Source organism: Lynx rufus, unplaced genomic scaffold (genome assembly GCF_022079265.1).
Source record: "Lynx rufus isolate CCGP_SWC_20201006 ecotype Redwood Valley unplaced genomic scaffold, mLynRuf1.p SCAF_2, whole genome shotgun sequence".
Classification (NCBI taxonomy): domain Eukaryota; kingdom Metazoa; phylum Chordata; class Mammalia; order Carnivora; family Felidae; genus Lynx; species Lynx rufus.
In genome coordinates, this window is record NW_025814834.1 from 51,962,792 (window position 1) to 51,983,137 (window position 20,346).

Consider the following 20,346-nt stretch of genomic DNA (forward strand, 5'->3'; position numbering starts at 1 on the left):
CTGAGAAGGGAAACAGTGCAGGTCAAACTGATCTGGTTTTGAAAAAATTCAAAGGTCAGTCTTGACCATATTAATTTTGATCTCATTATCTCTTTGATCTCCATGAGACATGTTAAGTAGGTGATTGGATATTTGAGTCTGGTCAATCTTTAGACTTGCTGCAGCAGAATCACTTGGAACTTTTGATTATCTGGCTCTACCTCCAGGCCTAATATACTAGAATCCTCAAGACAACACAGCCAATGTATTACCCTGAGGTTATATGCAGTGGAAGAAATTCAATCATCACTGGGTAGTTACACTAGTTAACCTTTAAGCTCCTTGAACACACTGAATGCCTACGATATTATGAATAGAAAAACAGCCAGATACAGTACCAAATCTATTATTATATCCTAAGAGTAAATGTGCTGAATGAACCACGAAATACCTCTGAAGGAAGAGAGCCATATCCAGACTCTTCTATTTACATTGCCATATTTATATCATATGGTGCTGCCACCCTGGCCATAAACTATTGATCCAGGCCCCACCTCATGGTTCTGGTGGTCCTTGAGATGATCTTTCTTAAGAAGCCAGCCCAACCGATGCACCATTCTGGATGATAATTAATGTACCAAATTATATGTTTCTCTTTGATCAGAGGGGACAGGAGTGGGAAAAAGTAAAACTAATAAAGCAGAAGTATACATATAATTAGGAATACAAGACTTAAGGGAGAATCTGGCAAAGAGAGAAGCAAAGAGAAATATAAGCAGAATACACATATGAAAATTAGTAGAACAAGGCTTAAGAGACATCCTCTTCTCAGCAGATGACAGTGTGACTGGATTTCCTAGTTCATTACAGTTCATTTATTCATCTAGTACTTATCAAGCAGCTAAATGTGTCTGTCAGGCACTGTTCTAGGTGCTGCAGATACTCAAATGAACAAAATTTATCACAGATACCTCCTTCATGATAAGTGTTATGGAAAAAACAAGGCAGCTTGTAAAGACATAGACAGTGATATAGGAGGAGTTAGTAACAGGGAAGGAAGGCCTCTAAGGAGGTAACATTAGCTGAGGCATCTGTGAGGCCACTGGGCAAAGAGTATTCCAGACAGACAAAATAGAAAGGACAAATGTTCTAGAACGGAATTTCTTTGGCATGTTTAAGAATAGTGAACACGCCCATGAGGTTGGGCTCCATTGAAAAGGGGCAGTGTGAAAGGAGATGAGGTCAAAGAGAGAGGCTGGTGCAGAGCATTTAGGGACTTGGTTGGATTTTCAATTTTATTCTGAACGTGATAGGAAGCCATTGAGGACTTTGATCAAGAGGAGGGTATGATATCATCTGTAAGTCAGAGGAATTACTGTGGCATCTGGGTGAGCACCAGATAGTGGAGAGAGGTAAGAGCAGCATCAGGGTGACCAGTAAGAAAAAGACTCCAGCAGTCCAAGCAAGAAAGAATGGTGACCTGCAGGGGCGCCTGGGAGGCTCGGTCAGTTGAGCGTCTGACTTCGGCTCAGGTCATGAGCTCACGGTTTGTGGGTTCGAGCCCCGTGTCAGGCTCTGTGCTGCCAGCTCAGAGCCTGGAGCCTGCTTCAGATTCTGTCTCCATCTCTCTCTCTCTGCCCCTCCCCCACTCACGCTCTGCTCTCTCTCCTACTCAAATATAAATAAAAAATTAAAAAAAGAAAGAAAGAATGGTGACTTGCATAAGATAGCAGCTGTGGAAGATGTGGGGAGTACTCAGATTAAGAGGTGCACTTTGAAATTAGAGCTAACAAGAACAGACAGTCAACTGGGTAAGGGAGAGAAGTCCAGGATTACATGAAGGCTTTTGTTCTCAACAGCTGAATATAATTTATTAGTATAGGGAAAACCAGAAAAGCGCCGAAGAGTTTCACTTCGGACATACTAAATTTGAGAAGGCTAATAACAATCAGGGGAAAAAAAATCAGAGGTTGGTTGGAATTGGCAATCTGAAGTTCAGGAGATATGTTAGGATTGCAGATATAAATTTGGAAGTCATCACTATATCAGTCTTGACAGTATGACTGTTAAAATGGTTTCCTCTGCTCTATTTCTTATCCACATACCTTCATATAAAACCCTCATCACAAGAGGTAACCTGGACATGTCTTTGTTTCCTGAAACCTGCTGGAGACAGAAGTGCCACCGTTACCGAAAAAGGAAAAACTAAATGCACTTAGGAGAAAGGAGATCAGTCTGTCCATGCATTAATCAAAACACTATAGGTAGGATGTCGCCTCTCTCCCTTCCTGCTACTTTGATCTCCGTACCTGGCAACTCCTTACAACTGAGTAAAGGAAGGGGAGAAGGAAGGAATCTGGCTAGTTTGTGTTTGTTTCATTGTATTTTGTTTTGTTTCACTAACCAGTTATTTGCTAGGTCCTTCATGAAGTCCTAGTTGGCCTTTTTGTCAGAGTTAATTTTTTCAGAACTATTAATCACATCTGTTGCTGCTTTGCTCTCTCAGCAAACTTTTTTTAATACTCAATAATGGATAATCACGTTCCACTCCAATTTGAAGAATTACACATTTTGGAGCAATTGTATTACTGTATTTAGCATCTCAATAACATTTCCTTTGCTAATTCATCTTTCTTATGATTGAAGCTTCTTAATGTGCTCACAATGCACCATATGTTACCATAGCTTAATTTTGTCTTGAAATATTCATTTCTAGCTCTTGGGGACAGGTAGACTGAATAAAACATGTGGATTTAGCTTTCTCTCTCTGTCTCTTTATTTTTTTATCAGAAGCAAGAGATTTACCTAGGTATTTACTGGTTAAAATGAGGACCTAGGTGGCTTATAGTAACACACTAGTATCCTCTTGAAAGAATTACTGTGCTTTCTCAAGGCTTTAACTCATGACCAAAATGACTGTCACTGAATAGCCATCTTGGAGGGATCGACAGTAGTAAGGTCGCCTGTGAAAATGTGCAATATGACTAACTTCCCTAAATGTTAGGATCCCACATTCTTATGATATTTGAGAGCTAAATATAATGAAAGCCCTTGGGGTTTTGATTTTAAGAATTTCCTTTAAAAATAATCCTATTATTCTCTGAGGACACGAGAACAGTATTACTTTATTTAGTTAAGCCAACCTAAAATAGAACAGAGGAAATCATTAAACAAGTGAACATATATTCTTTACTGTTGCCCACTCATGCCAAAACTTATGTGTATTAAAAGTACAAGATGACTTACAATAGGAAATATACCTTCAAATGATCATATTTGTCATCAGAGAGGGAAGCCGGATAATCTCAACAGTTACCCTGGAATAAACTACAATGTTGATGATTGTGTTATTTACTGCAGTCTTACAAACAAACAAACATGGGGTTTTATAGCTGCGCAGGAAGGAAGTTTACTGAGAGTAGCGATTAATGTGTCCATTTATATTCCACTTCCCTGAAAAAGCCTCAAATCTAGAGAGACTACAGAGTGGAAAATTTCACTCCCAATTTAGACATCTCTCCAGACTCCAGAGGAAGCTGCCCAGCTGGCCTCTCCTGTAGTTGAAACGGAGCTTGATGAGCCACTGGGCCAATGGCCCAGGTGACAGCCTGGTGCGGGAGCTACTGGACTGAGCACTCTGCCTCACGTCAGGAACATTTTTGTGTGAGAAATAAAAGAAGCCTTCCCTGGAACTAGTGTCAGTCAAAATTCTGATACCCTTAGATGTTCTTTTAGCAGTTCCAATTTGGGGGAAGAAATCTGGAAAAATGCCAGGATATGAGCTAGCATTTTTAGTTGTTATTTGAACAGCTGTTACATGTACAGCTAATAACTGGGTTTCTCAGAGCTGCTCTTGACACAAGGCAATGAGGCAACACTTTACATTAACTGTGCCCCCAATTCAAGTTATTCTACTTTGCATAAGCCTAGGAAAAAAATGGCAATTTTCTGGCAACAGTAATTAGGGATTCTGGAAAGATCCCTTCAAAAAAAATATAAGGAAGGGTAAAAGAAAAGCCTTTGTTATTATTTTGGAAAATGTGAATTTCCAGACTGAAATTCAGAGACCTCTCTAGTTATTCCTTCTTCAGTTACCTGTTTTACTCTTGATGAAACTAAGTTTTAAATGGATAAAGTATCTTATTGAAAGTAGCATTACCAAGTTGTAAAACTGCGACCAGATCAAGCTTATACTCAAGCATATGGTCTTTGAGAACAGACAGCGTACCAGCCATGAGCTCAACATTCACGGCAACCCGAAACAGTACCTGAACAGTACCTTTCATGGCCGGTGGTGTGTACACGCTCTGCTTCCTCTGCTTAGGGGATGCATTTTGTGACTGTGGACAAAAAGAAAAGAGGAAAAGGTGTATTTGAATAAAAATTGACCCTGTGAGGGAAATACACTGCCGTATTTCAAAGAGCTTTCTGATTCCCCGTCGTGAAATACAATGCAAATCAATGAGAAATTATATCCATGTTCATTGATATCACAGTTTTATTTATTTATTTATTTATTTATTTATTTATTTATTTATTTATTTTTTACTTTTTTTTCATTTTTGTTATTTTTTATTTTTTATTATGAAATTTATTGTCAAATTGGTTTGATATCACAGTTTTAAAAGTAAATGAAGCTATTTTATCATAAAACTCTTCATCCATTGCAGTCTTGAAATTACTCCTTTTATTTTCTCACTTAGTAATGTTTGTTTATTTTAAAAAGAAACAGAAAAAGAGACACCAATCCTTTTTGTTTGCCAGGACAAAGTATACTCAAAAAGCTATGTCCATGGTATAACTATACCTGCTCATAGGATTTTTGAGTGGTTTTAGGTACACAATGAAGGTTGTTGGTAAGTAATACCTATTTATAAACCTCTGGAATTGACATGTTCAATCTAATATCTCCATTGACTTGGAATTACAATGTTGAGATAATATTCTCTTCTATTTGTAAGAGATAAATAAGTTCTTTCCTAACAAAACTGCTATTTAACACTCTTACCTATGGACACTAGACCAGGATTGAATTATTGAAGAGAGAATTTTTGTATTAAAAATTATAAAAATTGGAACACAGAAACATATTTCAGGGTCAAAACCACAAACTATTTATATATATATATATATATATATATATATATATATGAGTATATATAAATTAAACTATCCCTACATATGACTATATTATTTATTATGATAAATTACATATGTAGTCTATTTTCTAATTGGATTATGTCAAAGATTCCTTTTTAATAGTGTATTGATTTATATTTCATTGTGGCAAAAGTAGGGGTCTTAATCAATGAGTTTTAGTGTGTAGAGCAATTATTTTTGCTTTGAAAAGGTCAGGTATAAATGGTAACAAGATGCTTTTTTGGGGATTATTCTAGGCTTTCATGTGTATTAGAAAGAACATAACCTACAGTCTGAAAAAAACTAGAAACTATTTCATTGAACAGTAAATAGAACTTGAGGTATTTTTCCTTGTACATACTAAAGCTTAATTGCCCTCGAAAGTATCATGAAGATGTAGACACTTACCTGATGCAAAAACAATATACTAAAAAGGAAAAATCCAACCAAATATTGCCAAATCCATATCAACAAGCAAATGGTCCAAGCACATTTCTCCAGAATGGAATATGTGAGTACCAGTTCATTATGCCCAGATGCAGGCAGAGGGACTCTATGCTAATGTTAAACATGTAGTGTAAACACAGACAGTTCTGGTGTTCCTTTACTGTATTCGTCTCATCCAGTTGATTTCAAGAAGCAATCACTTTTGGTATTTCTTATATATTTATCTCCATACATATATTCAAAGATCAAGTAGAAAATTAATTCGACAGAAAATTTTGCTTTGTAACACATAGTACAACTTGTTAAGTAATAAAAACTGATTTATATTTATGTAAGAGTTCAGTTATCAAAGCATTTTCACATTTATAATCTCTTTAAAAATTTAGAAAAGTCTTAGATATTATTTGGCATTTTGTTCTTTCTACATTTCCTCTGGGTATTGCTATATGCCTAATGCAGCTACGGGAGTTGACTACTATGTCTGCACAGCAGTCAATCTTTGTCCTATTTCTGAGTACAGTTTACTTACTTTTTTGTATTCCATATATTCTATATTATTAGCTTCCTACCCTCCCCTGGTTCCTATTTTCCATCTGAACTCCTACATGTGTATGTGAAACTCTGGCCTCAGGGTGTGCTCTTGGCTTCACACACCAGAAGACCCTTTAAGAGGTGTCGGCCCCCGTCTTCTTGCTCCAGGATTCCAACATTGGCTGGCCCTAGCCCGTAGATGGTCATAAACGAGTCACTAAATTGAAAATAACAACACCATATCTTGCCACTAAAAGCAATGGTTTATTTTACAAGTTTTTTCAGGGGTTGGCATTTCATAGGTTGAGAACCAATGTAGCACAGAGGCAGAGATTTAACAACCCCATTTTACTGTTTCTTCGGTCAGGAAAAGCAAACTAGTTTTTACATTAGTTATATTGATATATTTTATGTAACATCAAGCCAAGCTAATTATGTCTTTAATTGAACACCTATTTATACAAAATATAAGGAAACTTACTTCAGCTTGTGTGTTGGTCACCCTCTTGTCATCTATTTCTGTAACAGAAGTAGATATAATTTATTAGAAAGGTGATTTCTTTATAATATGCATATTAACATTTTTGATAACATTAACAATATGATAAAAAATAATTTAATAATTACCTTATATTTATACAACATCTGTGGCTTAGGGAAAGGGGGACAGAGGAGGTGGTTTCCTTCTGAGATAACCTTCTCCCAAAGCTTTAAAAAAGGCAGTTTAAAAAAAAAAGGTATCTCTCTTGAAATACAAATTGCCCACCTTCCAGAAATCAGAAAGGAAACCAGGGAAATGGCCCTTGAACCAACTGTTTGTGTCACCAACCTCACAGTGCTAAGGCATAAACAACCTCCTCCATGGATTTTGCTGCCTCTGTCTGCTCAACTGTAGTTTGTCAAATTTCCTCAAGTTTGCTGCTAGGCTGAACAAAGCACCTTTCCCACTCTGCCTGATCACTCTGATTCTGAGACAGGCAGCACCCTCTTGTCTATATGCCCCTGGAAAGAATCATTTGCTTTGTCAGAAATATTTCTTATGACAATGCTAGGGAAAATAGTACAAATGCTGTCTGTATAAAAACGAAAATGAGAAGGGGAGAGAGGAGGAAGAGGCGCTCACATACTGCCCCTTCAACAGAAGGAAGACCTTCTGAGTTTCTTTTGTACCCCCTCATCTACTTTATATGGATCTTGACTTTTCTTAATGGTTATTTGACTTCCCTAAAACATTCCTCCATCTCTCATCTGTACTGCAGAGGCTAGGTTTCTCAATATTTCAAAAAAAAAAAAAAAAAAAGACTAGGAAACTCTTTTCTCCAACCAAACTGCCGCCAGATATTGTGCAATCCCCTGACTACCATGTGCCAGGGACAACCACAGCATTGCAACTATTGGGGTGGTCAGTGTGGGTTCCCACATGGGACCTGGGGGGTGGAGGGGTTGTTCTCAAGTTTGAGAATCACAAAGCTATCCTATATTAGCAAAGTCATCTGACTTCGATTCTCCTTAAACATCTAGACATGGAGAACCTAGAGCTCCTTAGTTTCCCACCTTTTAAAATGTTCACAGGCTTTGGTTACCAGAGCCATCAATTGTAAGAAACCCTGCCCCATGCATGTTGGCACATCTGCGATCGGAAGGCATCTTACAAAGGCAAGAGGCAGGGCACCTGGGAGGCTTAGTAGGTTGAGCGACTCACTTTGGCTCCGGTCATGATCTCAGGGTTCATGAGTTCAAGCCCACATAGGGCTGGCTGCTATCAGCACATAACCTCTGTTTCCCCCTTCTCTGCTCCTCCCCCATTTGCACTCTATCTCTCAAAAAAACAAAGTTGGGGTGCCTGGGTGGCTCAGTAGGTTAAGCTGTTGACTGGGGCTCAGGTCATGATCTCACAGCTCGTGAGTTCAAACCCTGCATCAGGCTCTGTGCTGAAGTTCAGGGCCTGGAGCCTGCTTCAAATTCCATGTCTCCCTATCTCTTTGCCTCCCACCTTCCATTCATGCTCTGTCTCTCTCTCTGTCAAAAATAAATAAAACATTAAAAATTTTTTAATAAATAAATTAAAATTAAAATTAAAAACAAAAGGCAAGAGGCTTCACAATATTGGGTCCAACTGGGCGACTCTCAGGGACAAAGGTGTGTCTCACCCACTTTGAGCCTTCTCTGTCTTAGGAACATTGACAGTTCGGCCTGGAACAAAACGGTGCTTAACTGAGGGTGAAGGAAAACACTGTGCTGAGAAAAACGCTCAGCGAAGCAGAACACGTGTCCTTGTCTAGCCCTGGGACCACTGGAGGCTGGGCAGGGCTGACAGGCCCTCTGGCCTCTGTGAAGGGACAGTCTGGTGCTAACCCACCGGTGACTGCTAATCTCAGGGAACACCCGGCAGAGGTAAGAACATTGACCTGGTTTTCCTACAGCAGGCTGTGTTTAACCTTCCTGCACTTCACCCCACTTCTAGCTGCAATGGTGAAGGTAAACCTTTATTCCACTGAGTGGCGTATCCAATTCTGAAGGAAACCGAGCTGTGTTCGGTGGCATTAAATGTGTTCAACTGTAAGAGAAATGTCCCACCCTTGGCACCGTTTATGAAATTTGGCCTTAAATTCACACCCAAAGAAACGTGCGTGAACACGGCTCTGTCCACAGCTCCTGGCCTGGGTGGGATCTCAGAGGGCCTCGACCGGAAGAGCCCAGACATCCTGCTCAGTCCCGCCCCTTCCCCCTCCCATCCCCCACCTCCCCTCCACAAAGCAGGCAGAGGGCTCAAGAGTTGGCTGCTCAGTCAAATGTAGGCTTCCAGCGGAGCATTTTAAATATTTATGTATTGAGAGAGAGAGAGAGAGAGAGAGAGAGAGAGAGAGAGAGAAGGGATAGGGGTGGGGTAGCAGCAGAGAGAGGGAGAGAGGGCGCTGTTGGGGCAGAGCCCCACGCGGGATCCACCCCACTAACTGTGAGATCGTGACCTGTTGTGGAGCATTTTAGAAGCAACTCTCCAGATGTCTTTTGGCTTCCCCTTGGAGATGAGTGTGCACGGCTCGCAGGGCAGCTTTCTGGAACGGGTAGTCAGCACCTGCTTCCCTACATCCTGTTAGATCACAGGCCTGGACTCCAGGTTCAGCATGCCCATGGACATCGGCTACGTCTTCGTTCCCCGCAGCTCCACCACATCCACAGTCCCAGCCATTAAAATGAATTTCTTGATGAAGATTTCCAGGCTTCCTCGAACCTGGCCAGGGTGGGCGCAGGCATGGACTCACAAGAGGTCCACGTCGCCTTGGCTGTGGGGGTGGGAGGCTGGGCCGGACATCCAGTGGTGCCTGTTGAGCTCGCTGAGGGACAGCCTGGGAAACATGCCCTTGCCCCGCCGCCTGCCAACCAGTTCAGCACGCGCAGGGGATGGAATCTTCCTCCAAGAAGGAACAGCTCTTCAGTCCTGTCCTGACAGCGCATGGGCTCCGGAAACAGGGCAGGGCCCGGGCTGACGCTGGACCTGTCGTCTTCCAGCCTGGCAGCCTCCCGCCGTGCACTGCAATACCGATCTGTCCTCGTCCTCAGCTTTCTCACATGCCCAGGCGGCTCGGGTTCCCGGGAGGCACTTTCTGGCACATTCCACCAGGTGCTCATGCTCCAACCCACCCCAGCCAGCACCACGAAGTGGGGCGTGTAGTCGTTTCTCAGGCGGGAATTAAGTCCCTCTCCACAGATCTTTGCTGTATTTTTGTGGCGCTGAGGCAGTGGAGACCAACTGTGTTTTCCGGGTAAGCAGTCTCAGGGGTCACCTCCGGGAGAAGCGGTTCCGGGTCAGGACGCGGTTCGAGGTTCAGGCGTTCGCGCCGTCTCTGTGCCTTCGTCTGTGAGCCTGCGTGCGGGACCTCGCCGGACATGCCCGTCGCGTGCGGACCTTTACCATCTGCACGCGGTCCTGTCGCTGCCTGGCCGCCACCCGGAAGAGACCTGTGCTTTTGGAGGTAAGCAGAATTTCACTTGTGCTCAAATCCATTGGTTGGCGAAAGTGCCGACTTTTCCAATAACGTATTTGTCTCATATCTCGATTCTGAATTAATAAGAATTCCTACCGAACAAAATTCTCCAAACTTGTTTGGGGATGCCACACGAAGCGTGTTATCCAGCGTGGTGACTTCAATTTCAAACTTTTCTTGCCCATCCACTGTAGCCAAAATGGGCGTGGGCAGTCCGGATAAGGGAGGAGAGAGCCGGGATGGGGAAAAGCACCGCCACCGCCGAACTGCCTGTGGGGTGGGGCCGGGTCGGGACCCGGCCTCGCGCGGTGCCGAAGCTGCTCTGCCGCCACCACCTTAGCCGCCATCCCTGGTCTCGCTGCCTTGACCTACTGTCCGGGTTACCCTTTCCTGACCCTCAGGTGAGCGCCAAGGCTGAGAGGCTGAAGCCCATGGTCCAAACACTGAACGAGGTGTTCATCAAGGAATAACTGTCTCAAGTCAGTGATACAGATCTGCATCAATTGACATGAAAAGATGTACTAAAAGGATTTCAAAAGCAAAGGAATGGTATTTTTATTTCATAAAGTATAGATAACCCAGAGAGAGATGATAGAGAAGTGCATGTATATTCATAAAAGGATATATTCAATATGTTAACTGTAGTTATCGCTCGGTGATTGAATAACACTCTACCTGTACTGTTTCTTTTTCTAGTGAACATACATTACATACATACAATGAAAAACTATGTGTACGTATCGTGTGGATATATAGAAACACGTATATAGGTAGTAAAATTTCTATAGAAGTCCACAATGCATACAGTCGATATTTCATGTAGTAAGAGACCAAAATAGACAAGCAGCAAAAACAAAACAAAACAAAAGACAAGCAGCTAGAATGAATAGTATATGGAACTATTATTTATTCTAATCTTATATCTTGATTTCTAGACTTTTAGAAGTTATGGAATTATGGAACCTAATAAATTTGCCCTCCCTTGTGTAGGGGTGAGCAGACAGGAACTATTGGCTAAGGACAGCAATCACAATTGTTTGACATTCCTGGAAGTATCTGGGTCATTATCAGGTAACTGTGAATACACTGAATTGAGCAGTTATATCAAAGCAAAATCTTTTGCTATCATCTTTTAAGTAAATATGAAATATGATCCACTTTAACAATGCATGTACTATGATCCATTGGTTGGTTAAATGTCAGTTGTGTTTCTTAAGATTTTATTTATTCCTTAGGAGTTTTCAAAATTTATCCCAGGACTCAGAACCTATTGTTTTGAGAACAAAATGGTGTCCAGTCATTCAGCCTTGTGCCTTCTTACTGTCTGAATATAACACACACTAAAATAATGTCTTTTCAAGACAACTGTATAGACTTCACCGTTTCATAATTCAGTGAAAAAGGTTTTTTTCTTGTTGGTTAGTTTTTCTTATTAATATCAGTCTCGAGCTGATTAAGTTAGCCAGTTAAAAGTACTTTTAAAAAATATACAATTTTGTTTTATATTATGAGTCTGTTTTTCATGATTCCAAAATAGCTTCTGTTTCTTCTCTCCTCTGAATTTTTGGGGAGTATCAAAAAAGGTAACATAAATTACATTTTTTTTTTTAGAATTTAAACATGTTTTTTTTCCCACTTCACTCATTTGGGACTTATTTTAGTTAGCTGACAGGAATAAGTAAAATAGACAGGAATTTAGTCTATTTTAGCCACTTGACAACAAATTATAATCATACATGTTTGTTATATGATCATATAATCATTTTCTTTTACTGAAAATATTAGAACACAATAAAAAAAACCTGCATATTTTGTGATTTTAGGTAATTTCACACCAAAAGACCAAATCAGGAATAACTAATCCTAAAAAGCAGTAAATAATTTCCTTTCCTCAGTTTACAAAATTGCAGGTTGAAACAGCAAAACAACATTCTTCTGTGTTGTTGCAATGATCTCACATTTGTGTTATTGATGTGGGAGAGTGTTACAGGAGAAACTAGTGTGTCTAATCATCATCCAGTACAGTAGAATTCATTATAAGAGGATTGAATTTGACAAAACCACCATTATTATGTATGATGACAAGTCTCATACACACGCGCGCACACACACGCACACACACACACCAGCTAAATTATAGATTGTTTTATTTATCACGGCATTCCTTTGGCATTGTCTAAACATAACTTAGCAGACAAGGTAACAGCCAAATATAACTGCTCAAACAGGAGGAAGGAAATTGAGATTTCCCAATATCCTTTTCTTTCAATGACAAAGACTATAGGTTTGTTTTCACGGGTTCTTATTTTATCTGTCCAATTTAGCATGGAGTCAGAACTCTGGCCACCTAAAGCATATGCAAAACCTTATTACAAATAACAATTTTGAATTGTTTTGTGACACTCACATGATTAATGTGTCCACTCCATCATTTAAGTGCAGTGTAATAAATTCAGTTTCCATAGTTTCTCTTCTCTGTAGCCAATTGCCATAAAAACCATGCTTTAATCTGTTAGTTGCCTGTGACTTTGTTGGAATTATAGGTTAAGAAAAATCAGATTCTCCCATCCCTATTGTCTCTACCAAAGGAAAGTTCAGGAATGAACATTGGAATGGCCTCTTTTAAAAGTCTGTTTGCCATCCACATTGAGTTTCTACTGGATTGCTTTTTTATAGGTATACTTGAGATTGTCACTTGATGTTCTAACTAGTATATATTTATCTACTTAGGGAGATGGTTACAAAGTCAAGTGAAAAGGATTCTAAAATCTAGAAAAATTTTGTATGACAAAAACCTGGATGAAGATTGATTCAAGGTTCTTAATTTCCTATCAATTGAATGTTTTGTTGTATGTGGAATTAAGTGTTCAATCCATTAACTTACAGCACTTTCCATAATTTTTTCATTAATAACTGAAAAAATCTTGCATCTCTTCCATATTAAGCAATCTAAGACAGTGCCTCTGCAGACAGATCCTTCTAAAGGCAGCGATTGTAGGAGCAGAGGTCATTGACACCTTTATATTTAAACTATAATTATTCAAAACCATCCCTTAAAATAAATCCTGGAAGAGATCAGACTAATTTCCTGAATTACCTTTTTTATTTATTTTGCTAAAATTTTTGTTTCAGTGTCATTTCATACTTTACTAAATTTATCATTAAAAATCCTTAATCTACAATTAGTGCTTTATCGTATTTTCAAAAATGTAGGAAAAGTATATACTATGAATCATTATATTATCACATTTTTAAAAATTTTTATAAAATATTAACCATCTGTCTTCACTAAACCTGAAATATTTCATATACATCTTTAAATCCAAAAATTGATGGTTTAAATATATTCAAAGAGTGGAGATAGATATGGAGAGGTTATTTTTTGGCTGTCAACATTCACTCCTATATGCTAGTCAAGTTTTTGATTAAAAAATATTTTCTATGTGTCTTCTGAGGCAGTGAGACTCATCTAATAGATCTATAAGAATCGCATATGCGTTTAGCAAAGTTTGAATTGAAAAATAGAGGTCATGTAAGTTTACAAGACGTGATGACAAAGTAGTAATTTCTTGACTGATTTTTACTTTTTAAAAATGTCCACCAATGGAAATACTACAACCCATGTGGTAATGATATTTAGTTACCAAGAAAAACCAGGACTGGCTCTTATGAACATTACCACTTTGTGCTCTAGAACTCTGAAACGTCCCTCATTAAACCACAGTATTCCAGCTGCCATACTAAATATTACTAGAAATTGATTTTTCCCTTCTTCTACTAATCTACCAAGAGAGTAAACGCTACAATTGCACAGATTTTACACACTAACCAGCATCTAAATTATTCTTCCTCTTTTTCAGGAACACTAATAATAAACTGGGCACAGAAAATATTAATAAAATTGCAGAATAAATCTCATTCATGCACATATTCTTTCTCCCATTTCTTTTTCTATCCTGTTAAGCTAGTGTTCGAAGTGAATGCCCATCTTTTGCCATCAAATTCCTTAGTAAAAGTAGATAAGGATAAGGATAGGTAGATAAGGATAGGTTATTTTTGCATCCAGTCTGTGTGTGTTGCTGGATTATAAAAGGCTTAGCTGCCGTTTTGTTTTTGTTTAAAACCAGAACGTACTTCCTTCTCTATGGGAAGCTTCTCTGAACATTCAGAGAGAATGTTTTTGATTCTCTCCTTTGTAAAGTTAGTCAAGAGAGAATGTTTGACTGCTATAATACAATCTGGTTGAAATTGTGGTCAAATGTGTTCTGGGACTCACACTCTAAGGAAATGTATGCAAAGCACACCCAAATTGATAAATGATGTGGAAAAAGCCTTCTACGTTAAAATGTTTTTCTTTTGAAATTTCCTCTCAGCTTTGCAGTTGTTTTGCACTCCACTTTATTGTAAAAATACAAGTGCTGGTTTATAGATGACGGGAAGACAGATATAACTAAGTGAAGCAAGGTATTTTGGCAGGGGTCTGGAAGAATAAGGTAATTAAGCCAGGCTGTGGGATCAATGCATGACGTATTACCAGAGTGTGACACTGATCAGAGAACTGATGAGGGTGGCATCCGAACAGGTGGTCTGGAGGTACCATTAAGAGTTAACACTTGGGGCGCCTGGGTGGCGCAGTCGGTTAAGCGTCCGACTTCAGCCAGGTCACGATCTCGCGGTCCGTGAGTTCGAGCCCCGCGTCGGGCTCTGTGCTGATAGCTCAGAGCCTGGAGCCTGTTTCCGATTCTGTGTCTCCCTCTCTCTCTGCCCCTCCCCCGTTCATGCTCTGTCTCTCTCTGTCCCAAAAATAAATAAACGTTGAAAAAAAAAAAAATTTAAAAAAAAAAAGAGTTAACACGTGGACAAGCAGAAGATTGCAGTGTTGAGTAGGTAGTAGAGGCAGCATTTTTGTACCCAAAATACTGAACTGGAACAATGTCAGCAGATAGATTCGAATTCTGAGAGGCAATTCAGTCCTAAAGACCAGAATTGGGATTTCAAGCTATAGTACAAGCTGGCAGGGTCATATAAGTAGGTGGTAAAGATCAGCTTTCATGAAACTAAGCATTAAGATTAGGGACACAGCCACTGAGAGTCTGGACTATTAGAGAAAGATTACTAAAAGACTGAGTTGAAATTAGATGGGATAGTCACAGAGCTAAGAAAGTAAACAGAATAATAAAACATGCTTTAATATGAAATTTTGAGGTTTTGCTTGGAGTGGTATGTATCAGTTCACCACAGGCCAGTGATACCACTTATCACAACTAGAAAAGCAAGATAAAGTAAAGAATGCATGAAGATCTGCAGAGCAAACTACAGAGACCAGAGACATTGCAGAGTGACAGGCCAGGCCACCAAGTCCGATTTGGCCCCTGGCAGAGGACTACTGTGGGGGAACAGAATCCAGAGATTTTGGTGATTATGTGGGACTGGAGTAACAAAACTGAAGACTTGCCCAGCATATCTTTCTGTTCTATGTTCCACTTTTTGTCTAATAAATGGAGTTATCCGCCTTGGCAGATACTATGCTAGATCCCTAGTGTATTTTCAGTCAGTGTTTCCTTTTCATTTTTCCTAGCACTAATTTGTGAAAAAAGAATTAATTCTCTCCCATAGAGGAGTAGCAGCAGAGAAAAGCAATTCATAGTCTTCTTTCTGAGGTGCCGTGGAGACTAAATCACACGGGCATTGGTGCCATCTTTGACAGTCTCAGAAGGAATTTACCATCAGATCTCTGAAAACAGCAGTGAAATCTAAATGATTACCTTTCTGCAGATTCTCTATTTTGGTATCTAACATATTTGAAGGTTGAACATCTTCTCAGAAACCCTTGGATCACAACTATTGACGAGATCATCTATGGCTGTGTAATACAGAGAAAGGCGGAGTTAAAGACAAAAATTGTATAGATGGCACTATACTGACTGTATAGAACAGTCACTGACCCGTGAGCCTTCAGAACTGAATAAGATAAATCAAATGCAAATGAAAGAAATTGCTGTGCACAGCTCAGCTCTTCATTGGGCATGTAAATTTGTCATTACCTTGTGGTTTTAGCATTCCAGCATAGAATCAGTCAGTTAAAAGTGCCAGAGAAATCTATCATGTGTTTCTTACATAGAACACTCACTGTTTCTTTTTAGTAGGGCAATGCAGAATCTCCTAAGACAGCTATGGTGAAACCTCTTTCTGACTTGTTATCAAACTCTCCACTTTTCAAAATGAGCTCTAGTCAGGGGCCTTTTTGCAGAAAGCCTGCTGGGCTCTGTTGGAGGCCTATCATTTGAGGCTGTGAGTTAAGCCACTAGGCAGTGGTTTCAGCTGTGTTTTTCTTTGAGTTCTTAGATTTAGCCAAAACTGGGGCCCAAATTAAAAACACCAGAGCAATGAATTTATATGCGCTGGAAAGGAGACATGGGGAAAAGAAGCAAACAGTAGAAATAGTTTCATCCTGTTGTGCCAAGATTCACACAGCTGTATTGTTCTTTCAGTATTATTTATAGCTTTCTACTTTTAACTGATAGAAGTTGGGATATAACCTCATTACCAAATAGGTTTTTATCTCTCAGAATCCCCTACAAAATGGTTCATTTCTGTGGCAGTCAGTGAGAATCAGATATATATTCTATGTGGAAATAGTGAAGGAGATGACAAGGAAAACAAAATGGATCATGTTGGTTTATTAAGAACTCTCAACCAGCAATTGTCTTATGAGAGAGGTTAGAAATCTTCCAAACTGCTTTTATGCTTATATTTCATCATTTCTGCTGCCACTTCCAAACACAGTAAAAAAAGAACAGAAAAATCAGATCATTTAAAACCTCAAAAGTCTGCTTTTCATTAGTATTCTTGATTTTTATAAACTTGGTTTCTCTTATAAAACATATTTTATCCTACCACAGAATCAGCTTACATGAGGGCCAAAGAACTGTTGCGTCATCCTATCAGTGGTGATTCTCAATCATAGGTAAAGTTGTTCTGCCTATCTGGAGTTTGGATTTCTCACATTTGCTCCAGGAAAATAAATTTACTCCTTTAATGCATGTTTTTTAAAATTTTTTTCAGGAGAGGGTAGGGAATGACATCAGTTTAATCACCCACACTTGTTTTAGTAGCTCTAATTTTTTAAAATTCCGTATCCTTTGGGGTGCCTAGGTGGCTCAGTTGGTTAAGTGTCCGACTCTTTATCTTGGTTCAGGTCCTGATCTCATGGTTAGGTTCATGAGATCAAGCCCTGCATAGGGCTGTGTCCTGACAATGCTGAGTCGGCTTGGGGTTCTCTCTCTGCCCCTGCCCTGTGTGCTCACATGCATTCTCTCTCAAAATAATTAAATAAACTTTGGGGGAAAAATTCCATCTCCTTTTCTTAGAATTACCTAGAGAACTGATGATAAATTATACATTTTATTTTTACATCAATTTTATCCATTTACTTAAAAATAATTATCAGATGTTTCAGGTAATGTGGACAACCAATCAAGTAATTATTTAATGAACACTTATCTTCCCCACAATGTGCTCTATGTCATTTTGACCTAATAAAATTAAATCTAGTTAGGATTTGAATAGGTTTTAACCAATTTAAAACACTAAAATTTCATTATTCTATCACAGAAAATGTCACAAAGATATTCTTAGCAGAGTCCCCAAATGAAGTCCCATAACTAGGCACCTTATAAATAAGAGTAGAAGAAATGATTGAGGTGAACATGAGAACAATATTCAGAGGTTAATCATTTGAATGGTAATGATAGAAAATTTTGAAGAAATTTTGAGAACTTTAGAGATGGATCTGAGTGGCATTGGAGTTGGAAAAGAATTGGCTGTTTACCAATATTTGGAATATTTAGTACTCTTTGCACTCCATAGAACATTTCCTCTTTTTTTCACACTGGCTGTCAAAGTTGACAAGACTTATTAAATTTGCTTTGCAACTTACATCAATCATTAGAGAAAATATAATAGTTTCAGTTCGTAAAAAAGATAATGGAATATAAAGTAAACTTCAAAAATATTTCTTTATATCTTATAAATTTAATTACTTGACATGATTATTCAACTTGAAATTATTTCTAATTTGAATTATTAGCTCCTAATTTTCAAAGGTCAAGTTGGGGCTACAGTTCATGCATAAAAACTGGCAGGCAAAGCTAAACTTAAAATTAGGTTTCCATGTATTCTTATGAAGCCAAATATAAGTGGATATTTGACAATTTTGGAGTCTCTCTACCTTCATCAAACTGCTAAACTACAGGATTTCTTGTTTAAGTCAGATTCTTACTTCTTAATCATGCTATTTGATATTCTCTATTGAAAAAAATTTAATTTTTTTCCAAATTCCTCTGTGTTTCAACTGTGTAGACACACCACTGTGAATTTCAAAATAATTTTATCTGAGTAATTCTGTTATGAGTAGACCATTGTAAAATGACTTAAAATGAAGCACCAGTCTCCTCCTTTTAATGAGAATTTTCTATAACAAGAGGCAAACATCCCTTTTTTAGTTTAAATGGAAGATAAATTCCTAAAAATTACAAGGTGTCACTCAACACATTGAGTACATGTGAGTACCTATAAACAACAGGATAATATTTTCATGGCTTAATCAACTGAAGGCATTCCTATCACTGATGGTAAATACGCTTCTGTTAGTTATGGAAGGAAAGGTCAGTAGAACTATAATTCTCCTCTACTTTACATAACTTTTTGTAGAAAAAGTCTTGAAAGTCTTGGAAAGTACAGAAGTTAGCTTTCGTCAGTAGATCATCTATAAACATTATTTCACATTCTAGGTAATATTTCTCACAAAAAAAGATATTTCATTCACTCAGTTTTATTTTTATTTTTTAATTTTTTAAAACCTTATTTATTTATTTATTTATTTAATTCATTTTGAGAGACAGAGAGAGACAGAGCATGAGTAGGGAAGGGGCAGAGAGAGAGGGAGACACAGAATCTGAAGCAGGCTCCAGGCTCTGAGCTGTCAGCACAGAGCTCCATGCAGGGCTCGAACCCACAAACTATGAGATCATGACCAGAGCCTAGGTCAAACACTTAACCGACTGAGCCACCCAGGTGTCCCTCATTCACTCAGTTTTAAAGATTGAAGGAATTAAATATCTGTGTAGTCAGGTTGTCTTTTCAACTCTTGGTATTTTTCCTGTCCTGGAAACCTTAACCTTCATGCTGTTTCTCAAAAAAAAAAAAAAAAAAAAAAAAATCTCAGATATAGTTTACTTGAGGATTTCACAGTATAGAAAGAAATGACTATTTATAGTAGATACATGGAAGAACTATTAGAGGAAAAAGTATTATAATTAGATACTACTTCAACATGTTTATCACCAAGTTCAGATAGGAAAACAGAAAAATCATGTGTGTGTCTGTATGTGTGTGTATCAGGAGGGAAAAATAGCTTTATATTTTAAACATTTTTAAGTCTTAAAACATTTTTTCCTATGAATGGTGATATAAGAAGAAAATTAAATGAAAACACATAAATGCAGTTTATCGGTTATATGATAGATTGTGTTTTTTAGAAGGCTGTCACCAGGGATCTAAAATGCATCCAGTATTTTAATAATAATTTATTGCATGTATAATACGTTTAGGGCATCCTGCTAGGAACTGGGGTTCAGCCTGAAACAACCACAGTACAGTGTTATAAATAAAGACTGTGATGGAGGAAGCACAAGGTGTGGTACAAGCATATGTCAAGGACATCAAGCTTAGTTTTGGCAGAGCCACAGAGACTTCTCAGAGGAAAGGACATCCAAGCTGATGTGACAGCAAAGGTAGGTGGGATAGGGAAAGTTGATGGGACAAGGAAGTTAGATGGGGGGGGGGGAGAAGAGATTTTAATCAGAAGAGGCTATTTTTGGGGATATCCCGAGGTGTGAAAGAGCATGACAGTTTCTTAGATATTGAACAAAACTCAAATATTTGGACTGTTGAATGATAGGAGTAGGTTCAGAGAGAACAGAGTGAAAACTTAAGAAGGAGCTAGATAATTTGGAGCTTTGTAATGATATTAAGAAGTTTGATGTTCTTTCTAAAGTGATGAGAAACCACTGATGGGTTTTAACCAGGTGAAGGCATGATCAGATTTCCCTTGTAGAAAGATTATTCTGACAATTGTGTGGAGAATGGATTGCAGGGGTCCATCTTGGATATATAGCTAATTCAACTAGGACAGTATTTCAGTAATTCCCATGATGGAATATGATGATTTGAACAAGGTTAGAGAGATGTTTAAGAGAAAGAA

The 20,346-nt window shown here is 38.6% G+C and overlaps 1 protein-coding gene across 2 annotated transcripts in view; it reads right to left on the minus strand.

Annotated features, from left to right (window-relative positions):
• PPP1R1C (protein phosphatase 1 regulatory inhibitor subunit 1C) overlaps nt 1–20,346 on the minus strand; it is a 124,151-nt gene that overhangs the window by 54,341 nt on the left and 49,464 nt on the right. For both annotated transcript variants that reach the window (XM_047086072.1, XM_047086071.1), the window contains exons 3-4: nt 6,578–6,615; nt 4,259–4,319 (exon numbers count right to left, since the gene is read on the minus strand). In XM_047086072.1, coding sequence (XP_046942028.1) covers nt 4,259–4,319; nt 6,578–6,615 — 99 coding nt within the window. The remainder of the gene's footprint in view (nt 1–4,258; nt 4,320–6,577; nt 6,616–20,346) is intronic.